Below are 27,153 nucleotides of genomic sequence, written 5' to 3' on the forward strand. Positions count from 1 at the left end.
AATTGAATACACTACAAAGACAAGATATTTAAACGGTTCAAATTTATTTATCGATTTAAATGTTCAAACGGATAAACTTTATTGTTTTTTGCAAATATTCACTCATTTTGAATTTGATGCCTGCAACATGTTCCAAAGAAGTTGGGACAGGGGCATGTTTACCACTGTGTTACATCGCCTTACCTTTCAACAACACTCAATAAGCGTTTGGGAACTGAGGACACTAATTGTTGAAGCTTTGTAGCTGGAATTCTTTCCCATTCTGGCTTGATGTACAACTTCAGTTGCTCAACAATCCGGGGTCTCCGTTGTTGTATTTTGCGCTTCATAATGTGCCACACATTTTCAATGGGAGACAGGTCTGGACTGCAGGCAGGCCAGTCTAGTACCCGCACTCTTTTACTACGAAGCCACACTGTTGTAACACGTGCAGAATGTGGCTTGGCATTGTCTTGCTGAAATAAGCAGGACGTCCCTGAAAAAGACGTTGCTTGGATGGCAGCATATGTTGCTCTAAAACCTGTATGTACCTTTCAGCATTAATGGTGCCTTCAGATGTGCAAGTTACCCATGTGATGGGCACTAACACCCCCCCATACCATCAGAGATGCTGGCTTTTGAACTTTGCACTGATGACAATCTGGACAGTCCTTTTCCTCTTTGCCCCGGAGGACACGACGTCCATGATTTCCAAAAACAATTTGAAATGTGGACTCGTCAGACCACAGGACACTTTTCCACTTTGCGTCATCCTTGCTTGTGAACGACTGAGCGTTTCAGGGATGCTCCCTTTATACCCAAATATGACGCTCACCTGTTTCCAATTAACCTGTTCACCTGTGGAATGTTCCAAACAGGTGTTTTTTGAGCATTCCTCAACTTTCCCAGTCTTTTGTTGCCCCTGTCCCAACTTTGGAATGTGTTGCAGGCATCAAATTCAAAATGAGTGAATATTTGCAAAAAACAATAAAGTTTATCTGTTTGAACATTAAATGTCTTGTCGTTGTAGTGTATTCAATTGAATATAAGTTGAAAACAATTTGCAAATCATCTGTTTTTATTTATGTTTTACACAACATCCCAACTTCATTGGAATTGGGGTTGTAGGATTGACACTCAAAAGCTCAGTCTAGAGTTCACTATGCAATAAAGCATAAACATCCAGTGAGTGGCAGTTCTGTGGATAGAAACACCTTGTTGATCAGAGAGGGCAACGGAGAATGGCCTGACTGGTTTGAGCTGACAGAAAGGCTTGTTTAAGTCAGAAAAACAATTTGTTACAATGATGGTGAGGAAAATGGCATCTCAGAATGCACAAGACTTGCAAATTTGAGGTGGATGGGCTACAACAGCTGAAAACAAGAACGGGCTCCTCTTCTGTCAGCCACGAACAGAAAACTGTGTAAGATTTGGGAATTTGGAGGCCTCTCTGGTGGAAACATGTAATTGCACACAATGTGCCGAAGAGCGTTTTGTGCTTCAGACCCCTTTGCTGTGAGGATCTAATGACTGTGAACATGTTGAAGGAGTATTCATAGAGAACTCAGCCAAAACTTGGCGAAGGACGTGTCTTCAGAGGATGATCTACTATTGTCATCCTATCTCCATCAATACAATGATATTGCATTTGAGACATAAACATCATGTCTGACTTTATAAGTGCATGCATGTGATGTTAATACGTATAAATGGATATGGATGAAGAGGTCCCAAAAGGTCCTTCAGAATCTGACCCCACACCTCTGACAGCTCACAGCACACACATAAATATTAAATATTTAAATATTACGATGTTTTTTAACAGTAAAAAAATATTCTTCATTCTTCATACTTCAAGACTAGCAACCACCTTGTGGAAGCTAATGGGGATCCAAATAAAAATAAAAGAATAAAAAATACAAGTGGTCTTGACAAGTAGTCCAACACAAGTAGTATCGGACCCCTGTATGGGCAGCCCTGCTCTGGTCACTGCTGATGGAGAAGAATGCGTTCTTTAATGTGAAAGGCTGCCAGCCAACATTCATGGCAGTTGCATTTTTAAAATTTATTATATCCCTTATGTTTTTCTGAACTCAGTATCACTTCCACTGGTCGGCATATTTATAGCCGGATACAGGACAGAAGGAAAGCTGTCCTACATTTTTATTTTTTCGAAGAGAACAAATCTGGCTATTGCTGAAATCCCTGACATGGACATTCCCCATGCACCACGAGGTCGTCAGACAGTCAGTCAGCAAAACAATATTGCTGTAAACTGTTCCTTCGTGTTAAGTGAACTTCCTGCTCCGCTTCAGTTCAACAACCTCAGCCCTAGTCCTGCTCCGGAAATTATTCACGTGATAAACGGGCCCTGTTTCTGGACCCTGAGGTAGCGCTGTGCGTGTGAGGAAAAGAAGAAGGGGCCAGTCGTGAGGTATACACTCAAAAGACGTTCGTTTTTCCCCACCCGTATACCGTCGAAACCCGTACCCTGCGCTGCGATTGGTTAGTATATCATACTCGCACCCAATCAAACAAGCCTAGTGTAGGAGGCGCGATACGGCTGGCGAGTCATAGTTCAGGAGGGCGGGGGTTGTCTGAATACGGGTGGGGAAAAAACATAAGGCAACTCAAAGAGCGGCGCGCGCCTGACTCCCTTCAGTATTTAAACGGCTGTCGGAGCACGAGGAGCATCGCAGCCAGCCTTTAGCTTATTAGCTTAACAGCGCATTATCTACGGTCTAAAGTGTTATCATCCAGTCACTTTTGGAAAATACCAGCCACTTTTAAAGCGACCACCATGTGGATTTACAAAATACTGCTCTGCGTGGCCGTGCTGGTTTACTCAGGTAAGTTTGGCTTCTTTGCAGCGGTCTCGGCTCTCTGAGGTACCGTTAACGGGTTGTTTCCAGTCACGGCTCTTGCTGTATTGGAAAACGGGCTGAACACATATTTTCGGGTTTAGAGCGAGCTGAACACATCAGGTAAAAACAGCAAGCTGTAGAAGTCCAAGTTGGGCTGAGTCCCTAATATCGCAGGTGAAGACTGAACGGACGTTTTCACGGCTGAAGTCCAGTCCTGCCGCGAAGGGGAGAGTAACCTTCAGCGTCCACCTTCTGTTGTAACACTTTTTCTGATGTTAAGTGGAGTTTCATAAACAGGGAAAAGTGTTGTGGTGAAAACAGCTGAGTGGGCGAGTGGGTCGTCTTCGCCAGAACATCTGGATGAATGAGTCATCGAGTGGGGAAGAGGAGAGAGATGTGCAGATATACAGCAGTGTGACTGCTATAGGCTGTAAAACAGCGGGGCTGCTCTGGGTTCAGATGTTGTACTTTGTTATTTGTTTGCTTTCCCTGAACCCACAGCCCGCGGCTGTGCTTATTGCAGGAGGAGAAGTGAAGTGACGGTGGCTGAATTATTTCGATCTCTGTGTCATCTTCCTGCAGCTGAAGCACACTGAACAGTCTCTGCACGGCTGAGTTGAGTGCATTGAGTGTTCAGTGAGACCAGTAAGTGGGCCCAAATGAGCTCATCCTGCTTAAAGGAGAAGCCTGTGGGAATTGTTTCTGTGAGACCACCACTTATGTACGTTTTAAGGATTGTTTTGCATAAGAATATAATTAGCAAAGTTTAAGGATAAAACATGAGCTCCCTCTCATTTCAGAGGCCAAAGGTTCAGGCTTGGTACCAGGGGAGCTGCTGTTGTGAATGAGGATGCAGATGTGAATTTTTCTCTTTCCTCTTCTTTCTTGGTGTAGACTGCATTTAATGTGCAAGCCACGCTTTGGCTCCAGTCTGCTGTACTTATCTTTAAGAAGTGTTTTTTGGCCATCGAGAGCTGATGCTGTGGCAGTGTACGATGATTTTGGACGGTGAGACGGCAGCTTGCTCATGCGTGTGGAAGTTTGTCTCTCTGTACTGAGGAGTTTTGTTACCCGATCAGTAGGGACTTGGCTCGCTTCCTTATGGCCCTCATGATGAATCTACTCAGCCTGAGTCACCATGCTTAATCAGACAATGATGGATGTCCTTGCATCTTATTACACACTTTAGATTACTCTTACACTGAAACGCATCGAACTGGCTCATTTTCTGCTCCAGTACTCTTCTGCTACACTGTTCATCTATGTTAGATTGCTACTGTACGATCTGATTAGGGAGGTGCAGTCTTATAGGAGCCTGACTACTTGTTAGGCCCCACATGCTCTATCCTGTATATCCTTTATTGACTATTTTTAGGCTTCTTTTTTTTTTTCAAAGAACTGCAAATGTGATTTAACATGGTCTTCAGTGATTAAGCACAAGCTATCACAGTGTTGTTTTGCATGGCAGAAAGCAAGAGACATGCTCTGCAAGACTACCAGAAGACTGATGGGGCTCGCCTGGTTGCTTCACCTGATTCCTCCTTCATGACCAAAAGCAGGAAGATGAGCGTGGGAAAGTGTGCCCGCCGCTGCAGCCGCAGCAGGAAACTCCCATTCACCTGCAGGTATTGAAGCCAATAAAGGTCAATGTGTCCATTCAGTCTGTCTGTTCATAGAGGCCTGTGAAGGTGAATATAGCAGTTGATGGAATTTATCTTTACAATGACAGTACCTCATACTGAAGCACTGGACAGTGACCATATGTGTAGCACTTCAGCATTTCTCTTTCTAAACTCCTCTGGATTTAAAGAGCAGTGCATTGCCCTAGTGCACAGTGCAGAGTGTGCTCAGAGGAAGCAGCTGGAAGCGACATCACAAGTGAAAATCTAGATTCAGCAGATCAACTACTTCCTATTTTCATGTTTTGGGCAATAACCCTTTTGTACCTTGGTAGGGAAATGCCACCCATACTTTGTACTGACACTGAAACAAGGATTTGTTGGCTTCTGTCACTTAAATTGCTTTATGGTTGGAGCTAGAAATACCATATTATTGGAGAAGGATAATCATAGGAAGCAGCAAACCCAGGTAAAATATGTAGGGATTGTTGTTAGCAGCTAGTTATCATTTTATTCTCTTCTCTTTACCAGCAGTTGCCCATTTCACAAAGAATGGACTATCCGATTGAATGACTGAATGAACTAATTTGCACACAATCTTTCTCTCTAGAGCCTTCAACTTTGATCAGAATGGCACAAAGTGTCATTTACTCTCCTTTGATACCCTCACAGTGGGTGTCCGCACAGAGAGTGACTCCAACTATGACCTTTACGAGAAAAAAGGTAAACAAAAAAGATTGCGTTCATTTCTTTTATCTGCTGGCCCGATGCTTCGATTTGACTAGGAGAATTAGCTTCATAGGATTTTATTAGCAAAGCCTTAATTTGGATTTTAAATAGAGAGGTTACCACCTGTAAGTATGCCTCCAGCTGTTAACATCTGTTCTGTTTTTCATGGGAGACTTTCGGATTAAGTGCATATAGTTTATTAACGTGATCTCATGTGGCTACCTGATGCTGTTTAGGAACATTAGGTGGCACACATCAGAAGGTTTCCAATGTGTTGAATAAATTAAAGCTACAGTGAAAATAAGTTTATGAGCTGTTTTTAATTGTCTTTATATCTGCAAGAATGATTCCTGAAATGCAATCAGATCTTGATCAAATCATAATAATCAAATCATAATAATAAATAAATATTTAACAAAACACACAGCAGTTTATTTTGCTTTGTCATTATAGTTTAAGCAGTCAAGGTTGTTGATGGACAAAGTATGTGAACCCTTACTTAATAGCAGAAACACTTTTATTGACATTACAAAAGATGGTTTCTGTAGACTCATCATTTCTACCAAGTAGATGATATTTTAAACTGTCTGTCCTGTTTCAGTTTGTGTTTCAGATCACAAAATGGCATTTCAGAGGGGCTCAGATTTGGATATTCAGAAATATGGAATTTCTGCTGTTTGAGCCACTCTGTTTTTGATTTCTTTACTCTTTGGTTTTATATTGAACCACTTTTGTGTTTTGGTTACATGCACATGACTTGGACTCTCAGTGATTGCAGGCCGTCCAAGCCCTGAGATCCACTCTACATATACTATACCTCCTCCACCATGCTTCACAGTTGAGAAGAGGTTTTAGTGCAGTATTTGTTTTCTGTAAACAAATCACTTGCATTTTCCAGAAAGTTAAACTTTTCATCTCTCATCTGTCTGTATGGCAGTGTTCCAGTACTTTTTTTACACAGTAAACACTCAGGAGATGTCTGCAAATCCTTAGCTGTTACTTTCATGAGCCTTTTCATTTGTTTGAGAACTCTTTGGCAAGCTTTGGTATTGAATTTTGTAGAATACCCTGAGCTGATTTTGTTTTATAGCATCAGTGCAGACATATGAGGTCCCCTTGTTTTGGTCATTCTTCATGTCCGTTTGTAAGGATAAGTGCATTAATTTCAGTGAAATTCATATGAGTGGTTTCATGTCACACACACACATCTGGAGTGAATAAATTTTAAATTTCACATGCAGAATTTTAGATTTAATGCAACTTTGATGCACTTTCACATGCAAGAATCTTCCATCAGTAGAACCACTGCTTTGGTTATGTTGACCTCTGAAGGGATGAAGCTTTGTATAGCAGCACTGAAGATCCAAAATAGAGTAAATGCTAATTTTATCAGTGAGCACATCTCATACTTAACCACTAGCTATAAATAAACACAAATAGAAACTACATGACGCAGTCAGTCAGGAGACTGAATTAGATGGTAAAATTATTTTTTTCTTTTTCATGCTGTTTATGGTTGGTGAGTTAGCCAGCTTGGTAACTGCTAGGTTAGCTGCTTGGCTTAGCACTATTGCACACTGCCACTGCCACAATCCATGCTAGATTTTTTTTTTACTACAACTCAGTATACAGCAGCACTTGAGTATTTAATTAGAGTGCTTGTAAAAGTGCTCTATTGTTATCTCTCATACTTCTTCTTATTCTTCTTCCACACTTTTCTGCGATTAATACACTTAATGTACAGACTCAAACTGCGTTTCGAAGGTCTCGGCGCTGTGACTTCTGCTATGTATTTTTGGAGTCGATTGAATTGGTAGTTTTTAATAAAATTAAACCTAGAAACTCCATTTCAGTTTTACATGGTAGAGAAACTTGTCCTTTCTGAGACCTCAACATATCTCATCATTTTATCAATTAGCTTTAGAGTGTTGAGCATTTCTTTGGCACTAGGCACAGAAAACTGCCCCATTCACTCCCCTGTAAATTTCTCAAAATCAGAATCTGCTTATTTCAAGATTTTCTCTGTGTTTAACTTGTCATAACTCAACTTCTCAACACACACAACATTACACCAAAATAATCCGCAAGCGGTCTTATCTCACACCATCTATCCGGTTAAGCGATAGAGTAAACATTTCCCGAGTTATGACTGTTTGTTCAAAGGGTGCGAATCGGACTTAAAACAAGGCTTCTCCACTAAGAGCTGCATAATAACAGAGTGACAGTTAATTTGAATGACTCTCCCCCTCCCCCTCAAACACATACATCTCTCCCTCTCACACACACCACACACACACAGACACATACCTAAGGAGGTGTTGTTCACCTACACAGAAACACACACAAACATACACACACTTGCAGCTCTTTTCAAGCGCTGTTGTAGTTCCTTCAGGAAATGCATATCTAGTTATCTTGTGTTTACCTTTGTGCCTTTATTGTTTATGGGTGCTGAATAAGCCAGCTTGGTAAATGCTAGGTTAGCTGCTTGGCCTACTGTTGCTGCACACACGAGTGACAGCACTGCCCCCAACCACATCAGTGATTACTTTTTAGCTACAACTTAGTGAATAGCTAGGTGTAACTGTGCTCGTTTTTATGTTTAACCTGCACGAAAATGGACTATGTATTTTGTCACCAATTGTTCAGTCCTCCCAGACACAGTTTGACATCCTTGGTTCAGAGGTTTCCATATTTTTATCATTAATGATCTTGATTGTTTAAACCTTTTGTATTACAATGAATATATAGCGATGTAAAATATTGCGCATGCTGTTTGGGGGAAATAGGTGTGTTTTATAAGTTAGATCAAGTTTATGCAGAAATTCATTCAGATATTCATGAAAAAACTCAGATGTAGATGTAGATGACCTCCACATATACACTTACATGCACAAATCCAAAAATAGTCATACAGACACAATCATGGACTTACACACACACACACACACACGTCAGAAGCTCATCTCGATAATGAGATGACTCAGCATTTTGAACCTGTGTCATGATCACAGTGTCTGCTGTGTAAGCATAGCTTGATTTTCCATACTATTTTTTCCGGTGTATTCACAAAAGCATCTCTGTGAAGTAATATCTTGGGCTTATTCACAAATGTATGGCACATATGTTTACTGTGAGAAGTAAATGTGTTTGTTTAATTTATTTTTTTTGCTGTGTTACACCTGCAGACTTTATAAAAGAGTGCATCATCGGCACGGGAACGAATTACAAAGGGAGGAGATCCGTGACCGAGAATGGTGTAGAGTGCCAGAACTGGGCTTTGAACACCCCACATGAGCATCAGTAAGACCCTCTCTCCATCCCTCTTTCTTTATGTCTCTGACACTTACACTTAAATGCCAGGTTGACTGGAGTTCTATGAAAATCCTCTCTAGATCACTTTTAACAACCCTTTCTCATGGCTCAGTTTATTAGACATGTTTTCTCCATAAATGAATAACAAATGAAAAACATTTACATTGGAACAGACGGATTTCAGATCTCACAGCAGCCTGCTTTGATAAGACAAATGATGAAATCATTTAGTGATTAATTTGCTATGTTATAAGAGCTGATTCTTTGGCCTCAGCGGATCATTGGAACCTCCCTTGTCCAGCTCTGACCGAGAGCTTTGTAAAACTCTTAGAGGTCAACATGCCTGTGAATGTCCAGCAAAAAAAAAAAAAAAACTCACTAACTAAAGGTACTTTTCTGTCCATGCTGCCCTAACAGTGCACAGTGGAGTACAGCCATACCTATGAATAGATGTGAGTAGCTGTGCATTTGTATACAAGCAGTTCTAAAAATAACTTCAGTGAAACTGTGTAGAGTTATAAGAGATGTTGTGTTTGCAAGGTCATTGTGGAGGGTCATTGTTATGGTAGAAGTTTGACAGAAAGCAGAACAAAGCTCAGATAAGATAGCTAATGCGAAGGGCTTATTTGCCAAGAGTTCATTATGACTGCAAGGGTTCATTAGGGATGCTGTCAGTTCACTAGTCTTTACTAGGGATGGACGAATAGTAAGACTCTCTGCCAAAAAAACTATAGATCTCATGACTTCAAAAAGCTGCCAATGCATGAGAAGATTATTACCTAGAAGAGACCTTGAGTCTTTTTAAGTCTCTTTCCCTCTCTTTTTGCTTCTCCTACAACTTTTTATCTTTTCTAATGGACTGTTGTGCAGTTAACAAGTCGTGCTCGAAATGCTCCCCTGTGAAACATTAAAGTCATGTTTTTTCAAAAGGTTATGGATATGAATAGACCAAAATGGAGCCGTGGTCCAATACGATACCTTATTTGCTATTATCCATTTGTATAGCGTAGTTAGGAGACACTGGAAAACAGATCTTTAGTAAGGTAAGTCTAAAAACAAATATCACATAATTCTAGCTAATATATATTTTCAAACAGGTGAAAATAGTCCCCAACAATTCTCTTTAAACCACTGCATTGGCAGCAGTTATTTGCAAAACACACAAGTTCAGTTTGCATTCTGTGTTTCTCTATAGTGATGAGTAGACAGTCAGGATGTTTTAGGGATTTATGGGGTTGCTCACTTTCAGATCTTTGCACTGAGAGTCACTATGAAACTAATGGGTAATTGTGCTCCAGCATGTTCCTGAGAAGTCGGTTACGCCTGTGATCCTTGCAGTCAGGTCAAAATCAGCTCCTGGTCTGCTGTATATGTTCATGTATGAATAAATGCGAACAAAGTTTATATCAGTATTAACTTCCTTTTGGATTCCTTTTTGTTTCTGACAGAAAAATATAACTCGGATCTCAAGGAGATTTAGAGCAACTCATTTTCTTCACAAATGAGCAAATGTGGTAAAATTAGCTGCTATGGTGCCTGTGTAATGACATATTGCTTAGATTTTACTCAAATGTAATGAGGCTTCTCTTCTTCGCTCAATCTCAAACAGAAAGTCAGAGGTACATTTCCAGTCTAAATAGTTATGTGATGTGTGAAAGATGTTCTGCGGTCATAGAGGCTGTTTCTTAAAAAAAACTTCAAGGAATCTGAGAATCTGTGTCTCTTTTGATCTGAACCTGGGTTATGGTTTTGTGATTTACTCATTTGAGTAGGAGTGTGGGGGAGGACTAGCAGCAAGTAGGATGGCTGTGTTTCTGGTGCATTTTTCTTTTTTTCCTTCATTTTTTAAGAATTGGATTGGGTTTAAGTGGAAATGTGCCCTTTTCTATGTTAACAGGCACACAGAAATCTCAGTAGCACACCTGTTTGTTGTTTGAATTTACAGATAAAATTAAAGAATCCTTTGAGCTTACCCTCATACTCTCTTTGTTTTGACGGCTCAGTTTCTTACCCCGGCTACATAAGCAGAAGGACCTTCAAGGAAACCTATGCAGGAATCCAGACAACAGTACCACAGGACCATGGTGCTTTACAAAGAACCCCAACATACGCTACCAAAACTGCAACATTCCCCAGTGTTCAGAGGGTAAGCAGCAGTCACTTCTCCAGCAGTGAAAGTGGATGAAATGGAAAATGAAATTGGACACCATGTATAGTTCTGCATCTTGAAAAGTAATTATTAACAAAGAAAAGTTTATGATCTTTGTGTTTAATTTCATGAATATAATCATTTTGAGAATGTCTCATTTAGGGATTATTGGGAGAATTTCACACCATGAAGTTCTACCATTCTTGCATGCACTTTGCAGTTTGCTAAATCAGGAAGTGGAAAAATGTGGACTGAGTATACAGAGTGGATGTAGAGGGGTTTTTACTGGAGATAGCAATCAAGCAAACAGAGACAGCCTCTTGTCTCTTCTCAGAGTGCTGTGGTAAAATATGGCTGGGAGGGTTTGTTAATAAATTAGTTTCCCATAATCAGAAACACACACAGGGGAATGTAAAATCAAGGTTTCATGAAAATGGCCAGCATAGACATCTGTTTCCAATATGCTGCTCCAGGCTTTATAGCAAAGTACAAGTCATAACAGGCTTTAGAGAGAATACTGATACTTAGGTGACCTCTGCTGTGACGTCTGGTCCACTCTAACAGTGGGCCACTACGTTACTACGTTTCAATTACTTGTTTCTATAACCTTTGATCATATGAAATCTGTTAGAAACTCCAGTTCCTCTGGACTCATACTGACAGGTTAATGGGTGGTATTTCAGGTTGTTGAGGTAAGGTGTTACCTGATTTAGCACTTAATCTAAAGGCCAGAGTTTGAGACATAATAACAGTCTTTTTACTGCCTGATGGGAAAGATGGAAAAGATAAATTACAATTAAAAATAACCTAAATCCCTTAGACATTTATTAAAATGTGCATGTATGATTTTTCATTCAACGTTCTATCATCAGCTGATATTTTTTTCCCCTTCTGTTTAACGTGACGGTCATGTTAAAGTAAATGTCTCCTCTCCGAGCGTGCTAATGTACCTCAGCTGTGTGTGTCAGTATTCCTCTGGGTCTAGTCCTCCAGACTGAGATTCTTACCAGTACTATTCCTCAACAGTGCAATGTATGATGTGTAATGGGGAAAGCTACCGAGGACCCATGGACCACACAGAGAGTGGCAGAGAATGCCAGCGCTGGGACCTGGAGGAGCCTCACAAGCACCTTTTCCACCCCAAAAGGTAGGAGCCCTCCTGGCAACAGAATGACTCATGGGACAGCATCAGTCAGCAAGCCTTCTGGGGCGTTTATAACCAGGCCAGTGTGATTAGCACTGCTAATCAGTGCATGGCAGCTACACTGTGTCAATAAGATGAGAACATCATGCTGATTAGGCACACAGAGAGAGAATGTGTACGCATTTCTCACACTTTTGTATAAATCTCCTGAGCACTTTGGGTTTGTTCTGGTTTGCTAATTTATGTCACTCAATAAATATTTGCATTATCTGCATTGCTATGTTTATTCTTCATGGGCAGTGTATTACAAGGTATGGGAGAATCTTGAGGGCACAGTACAAACATACCAACAATGCCTAATCTATTTTCAGCCATAACAAAAGATGTTATATGAAAGTTATAGTTTTTTAATCTTTTAAGAATTATGCATTTGGTGTTAATTCATTTTGTCATTTATATCATGTAAATGTTATGTAACCCAGCTTTGCCAGTTGTGCACAAGAGTGTTGGTTTTGTCATTTGCTCCATGCAAAATTGCTGAAATGTATTTCTTGTGCATGGTGCAAATGACGAAACTAGCATTCCAAAAGCTGACTGTTGAAACCTCTCTTGTAACTTCTCTTGTGCACAACTGGCAATGCTGAGATGTACACCATTTGCATTGTATAAGTGAACAGCAGCTTCATCAACTTTTTTCATGAAATCAGCAAGATGATTTTTTACTTGGATCCAGGCAGTCTTTGGGAATCCACTGTGACATGGTTTTAGAAATAAATGTCAGTTTGTTTAACTACTCTCCCATAAGAGTCCCTAAACTCACAAGAATCAAAGCTCTTTAATCTCACAAAGAATTACTCGTACTACATTTACCTCATGAGGAATGGCATTTGCCAACAACTTTTGAAAACATTTGAAAAAAAAAAAATCAATAAAGTATATTCCCAGCACTTGGCAGTGTGGGAACCGTGTCATGTCCCTTTTTAGGATAAATCAGTAGAAAAGTGACTGTTTTGTGTGAACCTGCCAAAAAAACAAGTTCAGCCATGTTGTTTTAAGCTTTTAAGACTTTAGGGTTCATCCAGGCAGTTCAGTGGGACCCCACTGACTGCAGCAGTAGCATAGAATGGGTTGCTCTACTTGGCTTCAGGTTATTGTTGGTTCTCTCTGTTATAAATCAGTACTGCTCTGTATGTGGGCCAACAGGAGTGTAGTGTGTTGACTTACTGTTGCCCTTCCTCTGACAGGTACCCAGATAAAGGCCTAAAGGATAACTACTGCAGAAACCCAGATGGGCGTCAGCGACCCTGGTGCTTTACCACTGATCCCAACACTCCTTGGGAGTACTGCAGCATCAAACAGTGTGGTGAGTTTTTTATTCAGTGTATATGAGACAGGAGGTACACTGTGTGTGTGAAGGATACGAAGGTAAAAAAAGAGAAAAAAAGAAAAGAATTTTGCCAAATTTACAGCTTCCTCTTCTGGTAGCTCCCTTCTCATTTGGGACCGTCACAGGAATGTTGTTTGCAGCAGTGAGAGGAGTGGAGGGTTCACCCATAAAACTCTTCTTTCTCTGCTACGCTTCCTTGCTCCTTGTGTTCACTAATGTCTCTAAGTATTTGTTTTTCCTCATCAGCGCACTGGTGCATGGCCTTATCTGCATAAGCGCTGGCCGCTGTGGTTTAGATTGCTGTGTAAACCTTCCATCTACCCTTAAAACATAACATGTGTGTGGGTTTCACCCCCCCACAGCATTCTCAGACAGGCTGTACATACAGCAGCCTCATCTCAGCACCACTAACCTGTTATTATAATGACTCTCCTTCACCCCTTCCTCCCTCTCACTCTGCTGGGGGTTATTTTCATTAGCAGGACAACAACGTGGTGGTTCAGGGAGCAGTGATGCAGGAACATGAGCCTGGTGCTTTATTAGTTGTTTAAGCTATGCTTGCATTCGAACCACATTTGTTTTCTGCTCTGTATGTCAGACAATGGTTTGCGGATCCAAATTACCTGCCTTTCTCTTTCTTTCCTGCCTGTGCCTCCACAGATATATCTCACATACTGTATGTCAATGCTGTGTAGACTCTGATGCACAAGGCCTGTAGAAACGATTAGAGCCTCTGGGTCCATTTAGATGGCCTTGGTCCACTTGGAACGTGTGGCTGTTGTCTATCAGGTTCCCTTTCTTCAGGCCAGAACACACTCCTAAAACGTACCCTGCTGCTCTGCAGTAAACACAGGAAAGCTTGAAGCACAAAGCATCCTATTGTTTCTACAGCTCTACCTTGCTACTAATGAGGATAAACCCTACACGACACAGCCTGCGTATGCAGACCTTCAATTTGGCTAAATGATATTAACATAGCATTACAAAGGCCTGTGTAATAGGAGCATACATAATGTAGTACTCTTTTTTCTGCTTTTTTCTGAAGAAGTGAATTTTATTCATTAGTTAGTTGGCTTTCATACATGTCAAACATATTAGTGTACTGAAAGAGATTCACACTGTAGGGGTTGAAAGTCTGTCTGATCAGTGAGTGTGATTAGCTACAGAGAGCTGCAAATTCAAAGTATATGCCAATGAAAAATTTAACTAGTAAGGAAAAGTAAGGGTGCTTGATGATGTCAGAATCACACACAATGTGGGTAGATAATTGCTATTGTTGATTATAACCAATATTTGATGATTCATTGCACTGGGGAAGAACAGAACATTTTGGCAGGGCTGGGCTGCTGTGCTAAAATATATACAAAGTGCATTTGTAACCCTGTAGTTATACATATTAGATTTCTCCATAATGCTTATCAAGGTAGGTATGGCCCCAATTTCATTTTATAAGTGTTGTTGCATTTACGTTGCCATCGGCAGATATGTACATGAAAGATATTGGACATTGACCCAGTTACCATACCAGTGCATACTAGGTTTTTACCAGAAATCTGCTGTTGACTGTTTTTATCAGTTGTACCAAGCAACTGCTTTGACTCACTCAGGAGACATTGCTTTTCCTTAAGAAAAACAGCTATTGTGACTGCAGTCAGGACTAACACAGTTGTGGAGTTAGTGTGATGTGTGATTCATCATTTATTATGCTGAAGGAGTAATTGTTTATCTCTGTATTTTTGTCTTTCTATGTCTGTATTTCTAACTTTTGCTCTCACTTGCTTTCCGACTTTTTCCTCTTTCTCAGACTCTGACAACCAGAGTGAGCTTGAAAGTACTACTACATGTTTCCGTGGTAATGGAGAAGGGTACCGTGGGACAGTGGCAATGCCTCATGAGGGTTTAACCTGTCAAAGATGGGACACCCAGTTTCCCCATTCACACCCCTTCACCCCTCAAAACTACCGCTGCAAGTGAGTGCTTATTCTTGAGAAATCACATATGATGTGAACTGATGATTTATTTCTCAAATATTTCAAATATAAATGCTAAAAGACCCCAAATTACATTTAATGCATAGATCTACATAATTTCTACAGTAGCTGTTGTAATGTAATGCTCTAGTCAACTTGCATCAAAGCATCACTGGGGTTCCCACTTTTAAAGTGCTTATCTGTGGCCAACATTATGGTCCTACTTTAGTGAAGTGCAACTAGTAGTTTGTAATTGTACAGAATTACACAAAATACAGATCACATTCTCATTCTATGCCACATATTCTCTTTATGCTGTGTGTGTGTGTGTGTGTGTGTGTTTACACATTGAAGGGACCTAAGAGAGAACTATTGCAGGAATCCTGATGGCCGTCATGCCCCTTGGTGCTTCACTACTGATCCTAACATCCCTTGGGCCTTTTGCATGGACATCCCACGCTGTGGAACCACAGCAGCTGAAACTGAAGGTGAGATCCATTTGCTCAGCATACATGTATTGCATTTATTGTTTTTTGTGATGCTATGCCTTTTTCTATTAGGTTGTTTGTATACTGTGTTGGCAAAAAAGCCTCAGCACCATATTTGAGCTCTTCTAGTTGAATGGTTCTAATAGTCTTGGCCTACTGTGTATCTGTATTGCCGTATAGGTAACTGCTAAATATGCCCATATGTTATGTGTTCCACATATGCTATATTTCCAAAAGTTTGTAGACACCTGCTCTGAACATTTTGTCTGAAATGATGGGTATTGATAGGGAGTTTGTCCCCAACCTCTCAACAGCTTTGCAGTAGATGTTGGAACATTGCTGTGGGAACTCAATTGCTTGATTGATGTTGGATAATTAGTTCTGGATCATTGATATTTAATGGTCCTTCAGAATACACAGTTCCGCTGCTTCACAGTCCCAATACCGAATGTTTTTATACCCCTCTAGTCAACACTTGGCATTGGTCAAGGTGACCTTAGGCATGTGTACAGCTGCTCCAGGGTGTCCTATTGTATTGGCAGTGTTTTTCTGTGGAGATGATACAGACACAGTTGAACACGTGTCAGCAGTGAGTGCACCTTAAAGTTGTTCACTAATTAGGAGTGCCTAGATATTTTCAGGCCTATAGTGTAGTTGTCATGAACAGCACACTGCGCAGTGTAAACTACCAGTTTATGGACAGATCAAGCCTGCTGTCACATGCAGCACTTTTTTGTAAATCATGGTATCTTAATAAACACCATCAGTGAAATTACACTTCATTTGAGTATTGGGTAACAAAGAAGGGCAGAAATAATCTGTGTTCTCTTTCATGTTTATGATCAGTCTATTGTTTTTTCCTTTCTTTGTGGTTGCTCTCTTTAAAAGAGTGAGAGGAGGCCTTTTGCTTTTGATTTTCACGCCTTTACATATCAGAACTATTTTGTTTTGTTTTGATTTTGGTCTTTGTTATTTGGTCTTTGTTTTGATTTTGGTCTTGCAAAATATAAGATCCATTCAGTTTCTCTCTTAATGCAGTGATTCTTTAAAGATGCAGCTATTGCTCTCTTTCTTCCATGTCTGCTTTTTGGCATTGGTGCAGACTGGTCCCTGTAGTCCAGGCTCCGTAGAAAACAGCAGTGTGGGAGACAGAATGACTCAAACATTAATCACCACTGACAGCTTCGTGTGACTGGCAGGGCCCAGGGGACATTGCATGGAAGGACTTACATAGGCGCTGATGTTAAAATCGATTTAGCTGCAGTTCTGATTGGGGCCACTGGGATAAGAGGCTTAGAGACCATGGGGAAATGGGAGCTGTGATGTGTTTCCATAAGCACCAACAGCTTGTTGTAAACCTGACGTGCAGGTTTTTTGGTTGCATATGCAATAAAATGTAAGTGGGAGCATTGGCACATGTAGAGCAGGACTTTGCATAAGATCTACTGTTACACTGTAATCTATTCTCTCATGACAGTTGTTCCTGTATTTTGATGTGGTGTTTCAGAGTGTTATACAGGGAGTGGGGAGACATACAGAGGCAAGCAGATGAAGACTCGTTCAGGCATCCCCTGTGCTCCATGGAAAGATCAAAGTGAGAGGTGAGACCTTGTCCTGAAACTTCCATCTCAAGTGTACACTAGATCTCATGCCATGTTGAGTGACCCTCAGGATGAGCCAGAGTTGTAAAATGTTGAGGAACAAATTACAGGCAGCACCCTCCCCACCTTATTATAAGACAGAACAATAAAAATTTATGTTCATACAGCACATCTTTTAAGCCACTGACATTCACTTAGTTTCCATGGAAACAAAACTCGGTCCATTTTTTATACTTTATTCATTGCAGCATCTCAAGGACAGCCTCATAATGCCTCTGTGCTGCTGAGATGAATGATCTATTTAGTTCTTTGGTTCAAGGGTACAGATCAGCAATAAAATGAATGGTTCAGCCTGAGATGTTAAACGGACAAGCATTTTCAATATTTTTATACTTATACTTTATACTTTATATTTTATATTTATATATATTTTAGTGGATCATACAGTTTTAGCTTCAGTATAGTAATAACCACATATGTCAGTTTGTGCTGTTTAACATATGGCTTTTGCATGTATTTATCTGAAACAGGCAGTGCAGCAGAAGGCCAGTCTTGTGCCTGTTGTCCACACTGACCCTGAAATGTGTGGCGTTAAATAACTTCCCTGTTTTATGAACAAGTTCCAGGTCAAAGTTCTCTTTCCCGTGTCCCTGCAAAAACCCACCAGGGCAGTGAAACAAAGCACAGGGGTCCCTGGATTGTCAGGGTGTATTTGTCTTGCTTGAGAAAATAAGCCCCTTGCAGTTTTCTGTGGAAGAAAAACACATTTTAGTGGAGGACCCCTGTTTTAGAGAGCTCTAATTGATGTTAAAGTGTGGCAGTTGGAGTGACTTAATTCCCCAAGAATTACAGGCAGTCTACCGCAGCTGGAGCAGCATGCTTTAACGCTGACCTCTGCCCTCCCTACACCCACTCCTCTCCCAAACCTTTTGCCATGCACACATCAAAGGTGTTCAGGTTCGTTGTTTGGCTTACACCCTACAAGACATCATGGCCAGGTCATAGGTCACTGACAGGAAACCTCAGTTATGGAGTATTGTTGGAAATAAGAAGGAAGTGTTCAGCCTTTCAGGTCTCTCTCCATCGATGAAGCATTTGGGTTACTTTGCTCATACGAAATTCCTGCTAGAAATTTGTAGTGTTTTGACAGTGGTGTTCCCTGAATGTGGAGGATTCCTGGCTGTTAATGTGGGAGAGCTGAGTGAAAAAGGTCATGTCATGAGTAACCCTGAAGCCAAATACTTCTCCATTCCTCCAGAGAGGAAAAACCTTATAGCTATAACAACCAGACAGTGCAGAGATAGTAGGTAAAGAAAGACCTTTGTAGCACATGAATGATTTTCCTACACATTCTGATTAGATTACTTAAGATATTAGAAAAGAAAATAATTCTGCTTTATAAGTACCCATGAGAGCTAAGCACATGCCCACATTGATTGTATTATAAACCTTCGGCTCCATTACACAACTGATTTCTTACTTATGTAATCCTGGAGTTTAAATTCCATGATAAAGTAGAATCAATGTTTGTAAGCATTATCTTACATAATGTGAATACATTGTCTCATAAATTGTCCCACAATATTTAAAATATTTTAACACCTGCCACTTTTAACAGATTTTACCTTCTGTTTTCCCCTGTTTTTCTCTATACTTTATTCTTCACTTTCACTACTTTAGACCTTTTTAAATTTGGCATATGTTTTTAATCAGGCATAAGTCACCCACTCAGGTTCACAAGGACACACGCTTTTATAAAACTGGGACATAAACAGTCAATTCTTTGGGTACAGTACTTTTTAGTGCAGCCAAAAGTCTATTTGATCTTGAAAAAGATCTCTAGGTTTTACGTTCCGTGTGTTCTATGTAATATGTAATTCAACATGTACATCTGCATTTGCAACTACATGCAAAAGTAGACTTTTAGTATTAAATAAGTGATGGCCAACTTCTTGTGGTATCGCATAGCATGAGAACAGTGCAGAATGGGACGTTTATCCAGACAAAAAAAGTTGAGATGCTGTCCAGCATTATTTAATAAACAAATTTGTTAAAGCAGAATTTAAACAAATTAAGTAAAGCTGCATTTAAATATTATAGAATATTGTTCTTTGTTGTTTTATTTTTTTACTCTCTAATGGCAACTATTATGGTTCCTACATAGTAACCAGCGCTGTGCTTTCATGTTTTATTCTGCATTTTGGGTAATGGAATGTGTTGGGTCAGTTTTTGATAGAAGTTTCTTAGTCATTCAGGTAATTTTGTATATGGTTGTGTTGGTCGAGCGGAATAGAATATTGTTGGGTTCCGGTCAAGTTCTGGTTGGACACTAAAAAGAAAGGTTTGTGCTGTATTTGGATTGGAACCAAAATTTCAGGGCTGATCAAAGCTTTAGTAAACATACATCTTCTCTATTTTCTATATTATGACATTATGCTAACACCATCTAATGCTTCTGTTATCAGGAAAGAGCGAGAGGTGGTGACACTAAGCGAAGAGCTGGAAGGGAGTTTCTGCAGGAATCCAGACAAAGACAAGCATGGGCCATGGTGCTACACCAATAGCTCCCTCATCCCCTGGGATTACTGCACAGTCAAGCGCTGTGAGTTATATATACATACATAGCTGTATACACCTAATGACTGTCTAACAACCTCAAAATAGATATGAACACTTTGAATTGTTTGACAACCAAGTCTCTTATGTTACACACATCATCATAATTAGCAGTTTTAAAGTTTGTCTGAAAAGGTTAAAGAGATAACACACGGGTCTTTTGGCTTAAAAACCTGTAATGCTATAAGTTAACATCATGATAACTATCTAAAACAAACAAGACTGCAGAATGTTTTGGTAATGATTGCTAATAATTTAATAATTATATAGTTAATAGTTCATTCAGTTTGTTTAAGCACCTTAAATTGCCACTTAAGTGTTTATGTATTTTGAAATCATTAATCACTTGGTCAATCACATGTACTTCATGTTTGATATCTAATATCAGCACTTATACTTTGGGCTTTGCAGCATGTAGTTCATGAATTCCAGTACACAAACACACACACACACACACACATACTTTCCACAAAATGTATTTAATTAAATAGATTGAAGTCCACCTGGATTTGGCTGTCAACACCTCCTCTGTCTCTGTCTCTCTCCTTTGCACATGCACATAGACACTGTCATTTAATGTGAGGTTCTTCACAATCATAGATCATGCTCAGTCAATGTGAAGACTAAGCAGTCCCACATGCTGTCCCAGCCAATGCAAAAGACCTCACACACATTTTCTCTCAAACTACTTTAAACAACCTGGCCATATGCTCATTAGTTCATTTGATAACAATCATCAGCCAACTAATGTATAGTAATTTGTTCCTTTGATGTTTTTCAGGTGATCCATTACCAAATGCTCTACCACAAAAAGGTAATTAGATGCAGAGTATATTTAATGTGTTAATTTGTTTTAGTCAAATGTTGTTAGCATAAAACTAATTTTCTCTTTGTTTTGATTGTTCTAGCTGAAGTCCCACAGGCCTCCTGTTTTGTTCATAAGCAAGTGAGAATAGTGGGTGGGGGCCCAGTACCGATTAAAGAGGGCAGTTGGATGGTCAGCATACAAAAAGGGTGGGTAACTTAACAATGACTCCAAAAGTTTATTTCTAATTATTAGAATGTTTACAGCAGGTCACAGTAACTACTGTGGGAATAAATGTTGATACTCTTGGCTGCACTTTGTGGGACCTTTTTCTAAATCTTGTTTTTACACAATGTGCCATTTGTATTTGTACCATGGCAACATCCCAGTTTGAATTCCCTGGAAATTCCCTTCTAAAACATGTTTAGTGATCTATGTCGTATTATGTGAAATGCCTGTAATGTCTGTCTGATGCATGTTGTTTTATAATGTGTGAATGCCATGTTAGCCATGTATAAACGGCTTTTGCTCTCATGTGCTGCTTCTGTTTAGGGCCACTCATTGGTGCGGAGGCTCTCTGGTTCGTGAGGAGTGGGTGCTGACGGACAGAGAATGCTTCTCCACATGGTAATTGTCTGCAGCCCTGTTACTCAAACACATCATGTCCTGCATTTGACCTCCAGATTCTCAGGGCAAAAGGGCTCTTTCTCCAAATCTTTCATCATTTGTTTTATATGTCTGACTTAACAAATCAAAGTCAGCGATGCTTTGGGACCAAAGATATTAGAACACTACCATATATGTACATTCTCACCAAATGCCCATGTGAGAGGATGCAATCCAGAGAGTCACTGAAGGAATTTTTGGTTGATTTATTAAGTTACTTGTACATTTTCCTGTTCAAGCACACAAATAGAATGATAATATGATAATGACAACATTGTATGCTCTTCTTTAAGCTTCTTGAATATTGTATGCTCTTCTTTAAGCTGCTTTAAGCTTCTGTCTTCTTAAGACAGTAATACACTTTACAAAGTTTTACATGCAAGGTGTCAAATAAACAACTTTGTAAACCAAATGAATATGCTGATTGCAGACAACAAATAAGGATCTATTTCTCTTCCTCAGTGTTCCTGACCTTTCAGAGTACAGAGTGTGGCTTGGTTGTGCACATCTGAATGACTCTGACGAGAATGTTTGGACGAGGCAGGAAAGGAGAATTGCTCATGTTGTCTGTGGTCCAGAGGGTTCTGGACTTGCCCTGCTGCAACTGGCACAGTAAGACCTTTCATGAATGAAATAATGAAATTATGCATCATCCCACTAAATATTTGTGTGATATTTTGTTTATTCATTAAAATTTGCATATGGAATTTCGCAGTAAGATTTTTTTCAACTAGTTTTCATCTACCACAAGTTTAAGATAACTGTGGTTTCTTACAGAGCTTGTTAATGCCATTAAATGACATTGTTCTGTCTCTATCAGACCTGCTCTCATAACTGACCATGTGAGGATTATCCAGCTGCCAGTGGCTGGCTGTAGGATTCAGGAGGGCATCATTTGTTCCACATATGGCTGGGGAGAAACTAAAGGTGAGTATTATCTTCGACCCCAGGTTGAGTGATTCTTCTGTCCTGAGCATAACAAAATAATCATAACATGTAAAAAACGTTTTAGATACTGGACATGAAGGCACATTAAAGAGTGTTCAGCTGCCTATCGTCAGCAACGAGCGCTGCGAACAGTTGCATAGAGGAAGTCTTCAGATCACTAGTGCTAAAGTTTGTGCTGGTGGAAAGAGGGATGAAGGAGTATGTGAGGTGAGAAGATTCACATACTGTATAATATTCTACCATATCTTCTCAAGGGAGCTTTCACTGAGCTATCACAAACAGTATAATGCACATTTACATATTTGTTTGGTTTTATGTATAATTGGAATAACACTATATGTGTTGTATCTCCAATAGAAAGACTATGGTGGACCGCTGGTATGTCAGGAAAAAGGGAGTAAAGTTATCGTCGGTGTGAGTGTCCATGGAAGAGGGTGTGCTCGACACAATCGACCGGGCATCTTTGTCAATGTAGCCCACTATACAGGATGGATTCATAAAGTGTTCAAAACCTATCCCTACTCAGATTTCAATTACTAAAGCAGAAGACCATGAAGTGGACAATCCAGAGGATCCAAACAAAAGTTCTGAAACAAAGCCAGACATGACCCACATTTCACACTTACAATTAAAGTTGTGGTTAGTAGTAAAAAATATGTCCAAAATGTGGATTTTGACCTGCCTGGGTAGATGTGTTTGGTTAAGAACTGTTCCGGTATGGGAGTGTAGTACATAGGCAGCACTGGAGTGTGGCAGCACTCATTGTATTGTGAACAATGACACTGAAAAATTAACTGAGAAAAAAAAGGAAAAACAGGTGAGACACAGACTCTCTAAAGACTTGCTTAGAAAACTAAGCAAGGATAAGGACTACTGGTATTTTAACATACTACCAGAACCTGCACATAATGACTGTAGCAATACCTAAAGACTGACCAAAAACCTCAAATTCTGGAGGAGGATGCTGACCCCACCTACAAAAATGTTCAGCTTTTTTTTCATTTTGGCTCACACATGGCCTGTCAAACTAGGAGCTGGAGGAAAAACGAGGATTTTTGGATTGAGGAATTGTCCTGAATCTGGATTCATACCAAGAGCTGAATTCACAGAGATTACTAACACATGTTCAGTATATTTAAACCTCAACTATTAAATAACCTACAGTATTAGCTGTATTACAGAATGGTGTGTATAGTATACATGTAGAATATCTTGTGGATAGTAGTATTCATAGAAGGCTTCTTACTCTTATGCTCCTGACAATACTTGAATATATACACATACAACAAAACACTGTCTGCTCTAATGGCACTTCCTCATTTCAGGTGTTGAAGGTTAGGTTTGCTTTACGCAGGTGTCTGTTTTGTGACCAGTGAACAGTGTAGTCATCAGAATGTTCATGCATCCCCCATCTATGCTGTGCTTTGGTTATTATCAAAAGCCATAGAAGGATTTGGTCTTGTAAATAGTGTAGTCATTTGAGTGTTACAGACACTACTGATGCTTGGGTAGGTCTTATAGACCTTTTAATTGAGGCTTTAAGATGTATTGCCTTCATCTTCAGTGTTGTTCTACATTTCTACAGTGGTGTTACACATTTCAGAAAGGAATATGTGTGCATTAGTTCTTGACTACATCTTAAAGGGGGATTCCAGTGATTGTTTAAAATTTCTGAATAGTTCAATGGATAAGATGTAAACAAAGTCTTTCAGAGTGAAAAAGTATGAGCAGGGCAGAGAGGTATATTCAGGGTGTTGTAAGGCAAAATAGTACTGAATGAAAATGTATTTTAGATGTACCGCTATGTAAGTTCACTAGTCATTTGGCATGGTAAATAACATGGTTAGATTTTCGTAGAAGACATAGTGACCTCTGCTTCCTATCGCTACCATTGTAGAGAAATCAGAGTCTGTAAGTGTCTCTGCAATGCACCATTTCACATCAAACCCTTCTGAATTACTTTGTTTACATTGATTGAACTATGGAGAAATTTAAACTTTAACTTAAACAATGGGTGGACTGCCCCTTTAACCACTATACTTGCCACTAAAAAGGAGAAAAACAACCTGAAATCCAAAGGAAGGTAAAAAGTGATGAATTTAGATTTTAAGTATATTATATACTTTTTTGAGCTCATCAAGAGTGTAAGGGACTCTGCATTTGTGTGTGTGTGCAATGTAACATTGTTCAGTAATGTTCATAAGAAGTGCCACTGGCAGGTTGCAGCTCTGCAGGACAGAGGGAGAGTATGTGTGTGTTTATGTAGAACAAATACCTAGGACTTCTTCCACAGGCCTAGAAGAAACAGGTCTTGTTAGGGAAAGAGATTAATTTTAATGTTTTTATATCCTGGATAAGTTGTAAGACAAATCCCCCATCCATCAGAGTAATTTCTCCTGTGTGGTCGTGGATTACTCTGGATACAAGTTTCTCATTCCTGACCTCTTACTCTGGACTGCCTCCAAAAACAATCGACTTGGGAAATTACCTCCAAAACTATGTCAGCTAAAACAAATACCACACTGAAAGATGGCTCCTAAGTGTTTGCATTCTAAGCAATTCTGATGCTAATGATGTTGGCTTAAATGAAGGATGAGTCTAATTTGTATGTAAGTCCAACAGCACAGGACATTAAAGGGGAATTCCACCAATTTTTACAAATTTCTGTATAATTAAATGATGGTGTAAACAAAGTCATTCACAGTGCCTGGATGCTTTCTAGAGAATCAGTATTGTTCACAATGGTGTTAATAATAATTCCTGGAACATTGTTTTTTTTTAAATAGTTTACATTAGTTTTGAGAGGTTTTGGCGTAAAACATAAGTGCATAAGTGGCAGAGAGGTACATGCAGGGTGATGTATGTAGTCCCCAAAGAAAACTTCATTTTTTACCACTATTTTACCATCATTAACATAGAAAAACTCAGAACATGTGTACGTTCACTGGTTGTATTGGATAGTGAAGATGCTTTTATTGTGTTGCAGACACTACAAATCCTGCTCACTCTCACGCCACTGGAAAGTAATGTACTCAACTGTAAACCTCTCTACAGTTAACTATTTTCACATCAAACCTCTCTGAATGACTTTGCTTCAATGTCACCAATTGAATTATGCAGACATTTTAAAAGATCATTGGAATTTCCCTTTAAGTAGTTCTGAAGATGTTAAGTATAGTGCTGAAGAAAATCAAGACATCATACTCTGTGATGACTTACTGATGAGTGTTGTATAATATTGTGCATCCTTCCCTATTTTGAGTTTGGGTAAGAAAAGCAAAGACAGAAGGCTGATGCCATTCTATCACAAAATCACAGAGCAAAAGATCGCAGTTGCAGCCTGAGCTTGTGAAGGTGTGTGTATAATGTATTAGAATAATCTACATACAGCCATCCTATTCAAGTCAGTTGTCAGTTTCTTTGCAGTTTTCATTAGAATCTTTGTGTAAATACGTTTTTCTGTGTGTGACCCTCACTTACTGAATGTACAGTGCTGCTATCTACAAGGTTGTAAATGTCGTCAATGTAGTGTATTTCCTTACTCATACAGTCATCGTGAGGGATTATTCATATTCAATGTATTATTCAACTGTATTGTATGGTCACGTTGAGTTACACTGACAGCTGTATTGATCCGCTCCCCCTGTGATTGTGTTCATTAGAAATCCTCTATGTGCCTTTACTCCAGAATATTATTTTATCATGTCTGAAATAAAATAAAATAAACAGTTGTACATTTTTTCTACGCTGAATATTGTATATTTTGCCACATGGGTGGCAAGTGGAGATGGTCTGTGTTACTACTATTACTATCATTTCCTCTTTCTCCCCATCTCTCTTTCCCTAAACCTCTGAGCATGGGTTTCACCAGGCGAGGTAGAGCTGGATTGATGTTTGACAGACTACGTTATGTCTCCCTCTTCTGGTGGTTTGTGGTGCTTTCCCCCAGGAATAGTGTTTTTTTTTTTAAGTACACAAGGGTTTTTGATTATGGAATTAAGAAAACAATTTAAATGACATTTTCTTTAGTTTGAATACCAAATTGCTCAGAACAGTTTAACAAAAGGAAAGCAAATCCCGAGGCTGCGCTCCTGCAGTCCTATGTATTATAACTGAAGCACTCAGCTGTGTTCCAAACTCTTAGTATGAAAGAAAATCCTTGTGCGCCCCTGACCACAGCCTTCATTCTTAGCATCCCATCAAAGTCAACATGAAATCCGAACTGACCTTTTTTAAGCGTTGACCTGTTAATGTCTTTGATCATATAACACACCGTTTATATTATTTAAAAGACAGCGTACCAACTCCCTGTAATCTTTGATTCAAGTGTAGAGAGTTTTGTCGATTTCCATTTTGATTACATCATCATGCACCAGTGGCCAGGAAAAAACATATTAACAAATAATACAGAGTGTCACCGCTGTCATGAAGCGAGAACACTCGGCTAAGCTCAGAGACCCTCCCTGATAATTTTTTTTTTATTCAGAATGACATCATGATACGGAAAGAAAATGTGTTATTACTCAGGCCAAAAATGCAAGGGGGGAGTTTTAGGGGGTTTAAAGTGGAATGTCTGTGGTGGGCTGAGGGCCAAAAAGACAAAACTATATACAGATTAAAGAGGTTGTTTTTATTTATTTATTTGTTTATTTACATTTATATTTACATCACATTAGAATATATTTTGTCAGGCGCATCTTTGTACTGGCTAGCTACCAACACAATAAGAATGTGTTACTATCCGTCTTCTTATCATTCTATATTACTAGATTAGATCATACTTGTCTATTTTTTCTTGACATTCTGGCAGCTGCCTATGGAATGTCCTCAGAGAGGGGGAAAATCTCTCTTAAAAGCTGGAAAACCTGGACCG

General features: G+C 39.5%; 1 protein-coding gene across 1 annotated transcript; it reads left to right on the forward strand.

The window, feature by feature from the left end:
• Positions 1–2,662: 2,662 nt before the first annotated feature.
• Positions 2,663–26,019, forward strand: LOC108443050 (hepatocyte growth factor). The gene is made up of 18 exons (XM_017723483.2): positions 2,663–2,828; positions 4,312–4,468; positions 5,073–5,185; positions 8,380–8,494; positions 10,510–10,652; positions 11,682–11,802; positions 13,044–13,162; positions 14,991–15,156; positions 15,511–15,644; positions 17,152–17,245; positions 19,711–19,847; positions 20,643–20,675; positions 20,770–20,875; positions 21,219–21,293; positions 21,795–21,944; positions 22,153–22,259; positions 22,345–22,487; positions 22,638–26,019. The coding sequence occupies exons 1-18, from the start codon at positions 2,780–2,782 to the stop codon at positions 22,818–22,820; spliced, it is 2,145 nt and encodes a 714-aa protein (XP_017578972.1). The 5' UTR covers positions 2,663–2,779; the 3' UTR covers positions 22,821–26,019.
• The last annotated feature ends 1,134 nt before the right edge of the window (positions 26,020–27,153 follow it).

Source organism: Pygocentrus nattereri, chromosome 7 (genome assembly GCF_015220715.1).
Source record: "Pygocentrus nattereri isolate fPygNat1 chromosome 7, fPygNat1.pri, whole genome shotgun sequence".
NCBI lineage: Eukaryota > Metazoa > Chordata > Actinopteri > Characiformes > Serrasalmidae > Pygocentrus > Pygocentrus nattereri.

Bases quoted from the DNA above. Each gene is read 5' to 3' on its own strand.
- LOC108443050 (XM_017723483.2), top strand. From the start codon at position 2,780: ATGTGGATTTACAAAATACTGCTCTGCGTGGCCGTGCTGGTTTACTCA. The intron at 15,157-15,510 runs GTGAGTGCTTAT...TACACATTGAAG, and splicing joins CCTCAAAACTACCGCTGCAA to GGACCTAAGAGAGAACTATT. The intron at 22,488-22,637 runs GTGAGAAGATTC...TATCTCCAATAG, and splicing joins GGGATGAAGGAGTATGTGAG to AAAGACTATGGTGGACCGCT.